The sequence below is a fragment of the Phaethon lepturus genome, unplaced genomic scaffold, assembly GCF_000687285.1.
Source record: "Phaethon lepturus isolate BGI_N335 unplaced genomic scaffold, ASM68728v1 scaffold34738, whole genome shotgun sequence".
Lineage (NCBI taxonomy): Eukaryota > Metazoa > Chordata > Aves > Phaethontiformes > Phaethontidae > Phaethon > Phaethon lepturus.
In genome coordinates this window covers 4,241-15,083 of record NW_010557459.1, presented here as the reverse complement: position 1 = coordinate 15,083, position 10,843 = coordinate 4,241, and the positions used below count along the sequence as shown (strand labels likewise).

General features: G+C 41.0%; 1 protein-coding gene across 1 annotated transcript; it reads left to right on the top strand.

The window, feature by feature from the left end:
• Window positions 1–14: 14 nt before the first annotated feature.
• On the top strand, window positions 15–8,352 carry SOX30 (SRY (sex determining region Y)-box 30; the record flags this gene model as incomplete). Its single annotated transcript, XM_010292770.1, has 5 exons — window positions 15–492; window positions 1,730–1,969; window positions 3,345–3,524; window positions 5,475–5,967; window positions 7,980–8,352. Coding segments are annotated over 5 exons (1,764 nt in total), but the record flags the coding sequence as incomplete, so codon positions are not given.
• Between the last annotated feature and the right edge of the window lie 2,491 nt (window positions 8,353–10,843).

Below are 10,843 nucleotides of genomic sequence, written 5' to 3'. Positions count from 1 at the left end.
CTCCGTGGGAGGGTAAAGAGGAGGTCCGCCGTGCCATCAAGAGAGAAAAGGACTATGAAAGGGGCAGCGGAGAAAGCCAGAAGGAGGTGAAGGTGCTGGAGAAGAGGGGGAATGGGAAGGAGCCCTGGAGAGGAGGTGCTGTCAAAGTGGAGCCCCCTGACATGGCCTTCGAGGCCTGCAGGGTGAAGATGGAAAAGGACGATGCCCTGGCTGGCTCCCTGTGCGGGCCTGTGCATGCCAGCACCGATGACCGCAAGGCACAGTTGTGTGAGGGGTTTGGGGTCGTCCCTGAAGATCTGAAGGTCCCGGTTGTGTTTCACCCCTTGCCTCCTGGGACCCGCATACAGATCCAAGGCCCTCTGCCATCAGAGCTGATCCATGTGACTAAAGTGCCAGTGAAACAAGTGCCGCTTAAAATGCAGTCTTTACTGGAGCCTTCAGTAAAGATTGAAACTAAAAATGTTCCACTCACAGTACTGCCCTCCGATTCAGGTATTATGTTAAGAGAGCTTGCAAGGGTTCAGTACGTGGCACACAGCTGACAGGTTATCAGATAGGAGAACACAGGTGGAAAGGTTGTGTTAGAGAACCAACCCTTTGGATAGCCTGGAGTTTGTACAAGTCTTCTTCAGCATCAGATGTAAACATATAGGAGCAGAGAGTTCTCTAGTGGTTTGTTAAAATCAATGCAGTTTCGTCCACTTGCTCCCTGACTACATTAAACCCCTTATAACCATGTTCAGAATTGCACTGAGTTGTGATTGCAAGTTTAAACTCAGGAATCTGCTTGATTTTTAAAGCTATGAAGCATTCAAACACCTCTCTGAGAAAATCTGGACACGTTAAATGAGGAACATTTTGAAACATTTGGATTAGAAGCTTACTTTTTTTGAAAACTATCTAGCTTTCAAATTTATTGACTTAAAGTGAGGTCTTAAAGACTAGAAAACTTTTGCCCTTTATTGATAATGTGAAAAAGTTCATTTCTAAGCCCTTTTCAGAGAGGAAATTGCTTGCTTGGGGATCAGTTGTGAGGAGTCTGGGGGTTCATCATGTCACCAACTCAATTTAAATGCAATCTGTGTTTACAAAGAGCCAGTGCAAGGTGTCATGTAACAGTCATTTGGCAACACAGGTTCCTCCAGCAAAATAAGTGTCCAAATCTGAGAAAAGAGTGAGGGGGAAATAAGAAAAAGCAACAACCAGAAACCCAGAACAGCAACAACCTCAGCTGAGAAGCCAGGGACTGCACAGGTGTGGGACTGAAGTGCCATACCATCATTAGATCTGATCCCTGCATCGTGAGGGCTTTGGATACGTAGGTCTGGTGACAAATTTGCAGTGATATGGTCTATGCTATACAAGGTTTAGTTTATAAATCCATTAGTTTATAAATTCTTGAGAAAACAATCTAGCTAAATGAAATCCAAACCAGTGTGTTAGCAGTCCCATATGTTTGTTTGTTTTGTTTTGTTTTTAATAAGTGTAACAAATGTCAGGTAAATAATTCCTTATGCAGTGGTTCAGTGAAGGTTCATGGAGGATACTCCCTTAGCCTTAGTTATTTTTCTAGGAACTGCTCTCCAAATGTGTGTTGAGTTTCACGTGTTCCAAATCTCTGGTGATTCTTTTGACTCTTGCCAAATATCCTCTTGATGTGCTATTGAATGTAACCTGTATTGCATATATTGCCTGGAAGATGATCATCTTTCCTTGTTTTGTTGCATAGGTATGCCAGATACTCCATTTAGCAAGGACAAAAGTGGCCATGTAAAACGTCCAATGAATGCATTTATGGTGTGGGCTAGGATTCATCGGCCTGCCCTAGCAAAAGCTAACCCAGCTGCTAATAATGCAGAAATCAGTGTTCAGCTTGGATTGGAGTGGAGCAAACTGACTGAAGAGCAGAAGCAGCCCTATTATGATGAAGCTCAGAAAATAAAACAAAGGCACAGAGAGGAATTTCCTGGTAAACATGTATTTATTTACCTGAATGCTTTAGAAGTGCAAAATTTTTTGAAAAATGGATCTCTTTCATTAGAGCAAGTAATAGAGTTAGAAAAAAATTACAAAAATTTCAAGCATGCAGTCCTTCTGTCAGCTTTCTAACGCCTGAAAGCATATTCATTTTTAAAGCATCCAAAGTGATGTTTCATCCTTCACAGCCTCTAATGTTTCTTATGGTCTTGGACCACCACAACTACAGCAGCTCTTCTGAATGCTTGAGTAGTCTAACGGCCAGATACTGAGTTTATTATGAACGTGGCCTGTTGCATCATTTTACAGGCTCCAGAAAGAGCTACCCAGGTGGCCTGTGGTGACACATGCATCCATTCCTTAAAAGCAGGAAAGGGAGATGCCACAGGAAGCACAAACAGCATTGTATTCTGTGGGATTCTTGAATGTGTAGACTTGGGGTTCACAAATAACATTGCGGAAGATGTTGTTTCTCAGCCTTTTGTCAAAAGGGTTAAAGATTTGTACCTTTAGTAAACTCATTTCTCCATAACACTGCAGTTCAATAAAACAGAGCATAAGTACTTTGAACACTCTTTTTAAAAGCTGTTGAGATACCAGGTGTCGTGATCCTTTCTCTTTTGTTGTCATAATCCTGCTAGTTCATGATTATGGCTAATCCTGGTAGACAAGATCTGACTAATCTGTCATAAACAAGCAAAAGATAAAAGCAGCACTCTCCCTCCCTCTCTCCTTGCACCCTTCAAAAAAATAAAAGGGGGCGGTGGTGTTTCTTTAAAGTAGCATTAAGACTTAACCTGTGTAAGAAACCAAGCTGCTCTGTGTAAATTCATAAAGTATTTATACATCTGTTAGTGTCTGGTTAATGTTGTAAGTCAAAGGCAAATGTAATCCTCCAAAATCTATCCAGGATTCCTAGTGGGTCATATTTTCCATTGTCTCTTGTAACCTGCAGGTATTTGTGAGACTTAAGGGGTTAGGAAACAATCATGAAAGACCCACATTTTGAATACAGTCATGGTTTTCTTCCACGTTGAAAGCCCGTGTTACAGTGTTCTGTTCTCCTCAATATGCTTTCCTCAGCTGTGCCATGTCACTCCCCACTGTTCTCTATCTCTTTGTCTCACAAACGGTTACGATTTAGTAACACAAAAACAATGCCCAAATATGTCCATTTTATTTCCACCTCTGATAAAACTCCCCATTTGCTGGCGCACTGAAATAAATGGAGTATTGCCATTGACTATTGGGGCAGGTTTTGTACTAATTTTTTTTAGAGACTTCAGAATTACAGATATCATAGCTTTACATAAAGAATGAGACCATCCCAAAAATTGGATGTCTGCATCTTTTTTCATCTCTGACAGGTTGGGTTTATCAACCACGACCAGGCAAAAGGAAACGTTTTCCACTGCCTGTCTCTGCTGTATTTTCCGGTGCTTCTCAGAGTATCATCGCTACCAATCCAGCTGGCCTTTGTCCCTTCCAGTCACCTGCTTATTCTGTTGTCATCCCCAATGTTAAGAACAGTATTGGACATCCAGTCTGTAAGTTTTCAGTAGTGAATGATTTTAAAAACTCAGAATTTAGCTATTGTAGTAAAAGGTATACATACAGTAATGTAGATATAGTTAAAACAATTTCTCAGTCTTTCTTGACACCACTGTTTCTACCAGTCCTCTGCACTGCACCTCTGCCTCCTAGTCTCTACCTACTGTTTCCTCAGCCTCTTAAATTCTTCTGGCTTCTTCATTGCCCACAGTTCCCAGCTATTTTCTTCATAGTTCCTGGTTACTTCCTCCTACCTCTTGCTCTTTTTGGATCCCTATTCCTCAACACTTGCTTCTCGTCAAGCTACAACTGTTTCTTTTTCTTAGTCTGTCCACCTCACATACCTCTTACCCAACCAAATCTGACTGCACTAGCACTCAATGCCTCTCTACTAAGCCTGAAAAAGCTCATTAGCTTAGTCCATGGCACCTCCACTCTGATGTTAGTGTTCCTAAGTAGTGAGGGCACCATTGCTCTAGCAACTTAGACTGCTTACAAGAGGTAGCAGACAGAATTGTCAACAAGGTCACCAGAAAGAAGTTAGTAGGGTACTAGTAAGGTGTGTACTGCAATAATAAAGCAAGCATTAAATGTGGAAAAATACTTTTTTGTTTGCACATTTTCCATGACCAATTACACCTGGAATAGTTCTATAGGTAGTTGTTATCAAATTGCACATGCCCACAGTTTGAGCATACACAGCTCAGCTTTTATACAAACAAAAATATAGTTACAGAAGGGATACATTAAAAAGTTGCACCTAACATGGAAGGATCCTGCTTTTTGTAAGAAGTCAATAAGGGCAGTGAAATATGGTGCAGTATGAGAGCCCACAGGCAAAGTACAATAGCTGACCTGCATATTTTGTAGTGAAAGAGCTCTGGCTCTGTCAGTGCATGGGTAGTGGATTTCAACAACAAATAGCTTAGATCCAGGCAATGGCATTTTTCTCTTTAAGCATACTGACAAGCGCTGCACTCTTTATAATGAGACAAGAAAATGAAATGCTTGTTTATGCTGTGTGGTAATATTTGGAGATGTAAAAAAGAGCACTCAGCTTTGTCCTGGTGAAGTTCTGAGTTAGTGATGTGATCCTTTCCCAAGTCCTTCTGTAATTTTGACTGAATAAAGTATTTTTTGTTCTCTTACCCTAGTATATTTTAAAATGTTATGTTGTCCTCAGATGCTACCATGTTTCATTTCAGAGTTTACTATCCTACCGTGGCTGAAATGATTCTTAAATACACACTGTAAAAATCTAGATGCATTTAAGTCCTGTTGACTCAGAATTTAGACTCTTAGACTAGATAGTGGGGTTTGAAAATACTTATGCAATGTGTTTTGAAATCTTTCTTTATAAAGGCAGCCCTGTTGACATGACCTGTGATTTGAAAGTGTACATTCAAGTGTACATTCTGCAAAACATTTCAGAGTGAAATTGGCCAGTGGATACATTCATTGGTGAAACAAATAAGAGAACATATCAGAGAGTAGGGTGTTGTAGCTGTTGCTTCTGCTCCTCACTGCTGCTGTGGCATCACACAGATTTGTTAAGAATTTGGCTCATTCCGACTCATCTGGTAGACTTGGGAGGTCTTCTGAGGTTCAGGCGCTAAAGGCACGCTCCAACCCCATTCTGTGGCCATATCAGGACAAGACACAGCCTTGACCAGCCTCACAGCCACAACAGTCACTAGCCAATTCCTTCTTCTTTCACCCTTGGTTATCTGTAGAAGGAAGCTCGAGTGTGTGGGCTCCAAACCCATCTGTCAGAACACATGTAGGCCAAGTGGTGTATGACTGTGAGTTGCAGGGAAGTAATGCTAGGAAGTGTTTTGGGGGAAATGACTCTGGCACTGGCTGTCATTTGCTATGCTGTGTTTGCTATGTTAATGAAATCTCTTCCTCTGATCATGTCTGATAAATAACTGTTCTGTTTCCTAAAGGTGAAGCTCCTTCTGCCATCCGTCTGCCACCTTCTTCCATTCAACATGCTGGTCCAATAACACTTTTCCAGACTACTAGTGCAAGTACCACATCAGTGGCTGTTCCAGCTCCAACCCTGCCCCTGCGCCCTGTAATTTCACCACAGCACTTTGCTGAGCCTGCTCACACAGAAGCTCTTGATGTATCGTCTGGGCTCAATTGCTCTCTGAAGAGACCTACACCAGTTTTCATTGAGAGCTTCAGCAGAAACCCAAGTAACATAACCAATGCTAATGGCAGATTTTCTGTCTCTAATAGTGAGTCACCAAAGGAGTACCCAGGGGTTTCTATTTTTCCTAGAGGTGTACCTCTTCCCCAAGCTACCCCTTTTCTTCACTCACATCTCTATGAGTCTCTTCCCATTGGTCAGCCAACGAGTCTGTTTGGAGTACCTCCTCGGTTTTCATTTCACCACTCTTACATTGTACCTGGACCTCACTATTTCCCCTCAAGGTAATGAAACTCTTCATTTCAATACCAGTAAGAATAAATGCTAAAAGGCATAGGGTCTTTTGACTTACAGAAAGATGGAGCATTCAGAAGGAAATGTGCTCTTACCTTCCTATAGCTCCTGTGTGGTGGGACCTGCTGGCCTGAGGGTGCTCATAATATATGCCCAGTTATTGAAGGCTCAATAGTGCCATTGCAGTAATTGGCACTTCCAAGCCCACCATAAATAGAAATATCTTCTCTCCACTTAATGCGTCTAAGTTCTGTTGATTTCTACAGAGAAGCATTAGGTAGAGATAGTGTAAATATATTTTGAAAAATGATTGGATAGAATTGAAGTAGGTGTGTGAGATGTCTCCTGGGTACTATGATTGCAGCTGTCATAACTACCAATATTTCTGAAATCCAACCTGGTGGGAAATGTCTTCAGAATTTCTAAGTAGTAATTCCTAGTTTTTCTGTTGCAATCTCTGGGCAGGTAATCAGAGATCACCTAATCAAAGAATTTACAAACTAACACGTATAATATCCTGTGGGTATTTCCTAAGCTAAGCATGCACAGAAAAGCACCAGTGCCCTCCCAGCAGCAGGTGTGCTGCTCAAACGCAAGTCGTCTGATGGCCTACTGATGCTTCTTCTTTGTAAGGCATCATTTTTCTTTCATGACTGTGCAATATCAAACATAACAAATTTTTATGACTATTAGACTCAAATTCTGCCCATTTATACACTAGTAATAGCAACAACTGATATGTTCCTACAGCAATAAGACTACCTGGTCATAAATTAGGGCTGATGATGACTCAAATGATGATGCCCCCATGATGCCTCAAAAGAACTTTATAAGCTGATAAGTGTAATACAAGACATTTCTACTTTGGAGGTCCTTTAAAGAAACACAGGACACATATTCCCAAAATTGCTAAAGATTAATTTTGCTTAGCCCCTTGGTCTCTGAAATTAGACAGTTTTGTGAGGCCTCTGAGGGAGAGGAGTGTTCCTGTATCATAAAAGATTGTTCTGAGTTCACACATTAATGGACTTCTGAAGGCTGCCAGCTTTGCTAATGCCAGGATCTTTCTAATACAATGATTTATGAGTTCACATTCCTATAAACTCATTTCTTGCATTCAAGAATCGTAATTTCTGAGTAGCACTGACAGTGCAGTTGTATGTATGCAGATTTATGCACTAAAAATGTAATTGTTGGATTGGAAAGATGAATAGTTTCCTTGAAATGTCAATAGACATTTATCAATGTCTTCATGATGTCTGCACTGTAGTGCTCTATTACTTTCTCACATTACTTAGTTTTCTTAACAATGTAGCGAATTTCTGTAACACTGTAAATTACAATACTTTGTGTCATTTTTCATCAGAAGAAAAATTCAAACTTCTGACACCAGGGGAATACAGTTACATTTGACATAGTAACTTCCTGCAGTCTAGTATGTGGTTGCTTTTTAACAATTTATCACCGTACATTCTTTAAATAGTAACATTGACAACCACATATTGGGCGCATGGATCCTCTGTCCCGCCTCCTGTTTAATAACAATGCAACAGACTCAGGAGTCCACTCAAAGGGTAAACGAAGAGCATTTTACTCCGGCTCTGGCACAAATTTTGGCATACAGAAATAACACAAACTGACTTTTGATGCTTTGTTTTACTATTCTGAGTATGTCAGTGAACATGCTGCAGGCTTATCAAATGCTGGTTTATCCATGATAATATTTCGTTGATAAATATGATGGGTTTTGTGTGTGTTTTCAAAGCAACGTCCTGTATGTATCTAGCATGAAGAGGTGCATATGCAGAGATATGGAATCTGCATGACTCTTGCTATGGCCCCAGTGTTTAAATTAGGCATGGTTTTAAATTATGCGTGTTTTGAATATTTCAACAGGATCTGACTAACATAGAGCATTAATGTCATTCTGTTTTTCTAAGCTGAATGGAAATCTAGGCAGTCTGCATTTCTGAAAGCCAACTTTCAATCTCTCTCATTGCAGCACATGCCCATTCACCCGACCTCCATTTGGCTGTGGGAATTTCTCCAGCTCAGTGCCTGAATGCCTTGGCTTTTATGAAGACAGGTACCAAAGACAGGAGGTGATGTTTTCAGCTTTGGATGGAGACTATCCTTTCAAGGAATACCCAGAAGAAAGTATACGTGAGGACCACCGCAACTATGAGAGCCTTGAAGTAGTGTCCTGTCACAGCAGCTGCAACGAGGAGCGCTATTTGAGCCCACTACCACAGCTGGACGTCGGAGCATTGGAGGAGGTTTTGTCAGCCACCCCATCTACTCCCTCCAGCATCCACCTAGTCAATGTAACTGACAGTGATGAGGAAGAAGAAGTAAAGTTGTTGCGAGAATTGTAATTTTTAAAACAAAATATAATCCAGAGAAATATTATAGAATGGCAAATGTTTTCCCCAACACTGTCTTTTCAGTCAGTGTGTTCAAGGGAAAACCTGTGTAGCTTGAGCGAGCTATACAGGTCATTCTGAAGAGTCTGATGATCTGATTTTGTTTTGAGAGATCACATACAGATCTGGGGAGGTCAAAAGCCTCTGGAGTTTCACCTGTTTCATCAGGGCATTGTTTGGGCTCTGGATCAGGAAAGCACTTACTTACACAGAAATTCAGCTCTAAGCATGAGATAATGTGCTTTCCTGAGGAGAGGTGTGTTTAAGCACATCCTTTTAATGCCAAAATAAGCATTTTGATGGTACTTGCCATAATTTTGTAGGCATTACTTTAGGAGTTTAAGCAAGCAAAGTAATTCTGTTTTGTGACTGTAATGTAATTCTTGCTGCAGTAAAATACTATAAGGCCTGGAGAGTGAAGTCAAGAATGATTCTGTAATGCTTTATATTTTTTCTTTGATGAGACAGTTTTAAGCTTAATTTAGTTAATTTTTAACTATAGTCTGTATTTGTGGCACAACTGCTATATAACCCACTGAAAATTTACATCAGTTTCAGTAATATCTTGATCTGCAACCAGCTCCATTAATAAAAAGGGGATTGTCCAGAAGGGGTGGTGAGGCATGGTAGCACCAGAAGATGGATGGGATCTGACCCTGTGACTTACACTAGTGGGCTGTGGCTTGATCCCTGAGCATAGTTAGTACTGTAAAGAATTCTCCAGAGAATAACAAATTCTCTGAAGAATAACAAAGGCTTTTAAGAGAGAGAATATCTGTGCTGAACTCAGAGAGTAATGAAATTCAAAATTTTTTGCCCCAAATTTGTAATTTATGTTACTAACTTTTTTTTTCTCTCATGTTTTGTGTACTTGAGGGTCATTTTCTTCTGGGAATCCTGTTATTTTGCAGTTGTTGTATTTCAATAAACTCACCTAAACAAAGTGTCCCTAGTGCTTCATTTTAAGCCATGGACTTTGGACAGGATTTACCTGTCCCCTGAGTGGGGACAGGTAAATCCTAATTCATGTAACTCACAGACTTACTGTGCACCTAAGCTGCACATGCCTAGAATGATGAGCTGGAGTCACTTTTTCAGACAATTTGGGCTACTAATAGTGTACATATATGTGTGTGTATTTCTAATTGTGTAAATCCCACTACCAGAAAAATATGGGAAGCGGTGAAAGCCATGGAGAAGTTCATCCATGCTGGGCTGTCAGAGGATGCTAAGGAATAATTCAGAGGAAGCCAGGTTGAGGCTCTCATATAGGACATCCTGTATTTTATGGGTTATTACATTGGATCTGTTAGGCTCTGAGTGTCCTGTCAAACCTGAGGCTTAGGCCCCCTGTATCCATCGAGACTGCATTACCGATAAAGAAGGTATAAATGACATTTCCATATGCTTCAGAAGCTAGTCCTAAGTCAGCGTAGTGTAGATATCCTCTGGGTTCTCTGCACTTTATGTTTTCAGTCTTATATCAACATTTTCATCCTTTTCTGCTTCTGTGGGCTCATAACTCCATTTTCCAAGTCCAAGACCAAAACCTCTCATTTGAGAACTACTGCATTTTGTAGTTAAAGAACACAAAAGAATGAATAAATCCTGTCTACCCTACACATTGCAACTGTGTTGTAAACAGCCCCCTGCTCCCACTGCATCTGCAATGCAGATGAATCATTAAGAGGAAAGTCTTATAAATAGTAGAAAATGCCTGTTCATTCCTAAATTATCTTCTCGCTGAAAGCTGATCTGGCCTGCAGGAATGCATGTGGGCAAATGTACTAATTCCTACACAAGTATGTTTTGAGGTATAAAACAGCTGTTTGTGGGATTATTCTCTAGCTCTGGCTTCCCTCTTCTCCCATTTTTCTTTTTATACACTATGGAGTAGGATAGAAAACATATTGCAGTGCAGCAGATTCCAGAATAGTTGCATGCTATGGATAATACAAATTTACTTCCTCCTGTATGGGGGTGTCCAGCACCGTTTGAAGGGAGGTGCCTCAGAGCTGCTGGCTTGTACCCGGTGGTTGCTGTGAACCCGGTGCTGGTAGCTCTGAGTGAGCTTCAGTGGGCTGGGGGATTCGGCATTTGCTGCTCAGCATCCGTCTGCTACTGGGCCTTTGCTGTTCATTTAGGAAAACACAGTATTATACCCTCAGTGGAAATCTGCTCTGTTTAATACCACAAAGGCCAGGAGAAGAGCAGGCTGAGGTTTAACACATCCTGGATATATCAATGTGAAACAAAATGTAGGGCTGATCCCTGCTTCCCTTCCAGCTAGAGCTGAAGTCCTGAATCGGTCGTATGAGATCTGTGCCTGCAGGTCTATGGCATTGGATCCAGCCCTCAGCTGAGCTCTCTTGAAGACTATTGTATCTTGTCTACAATAGGAGTGAAAATGATAGGAGCACCCCATCTAACCCTGGCTTCCTCG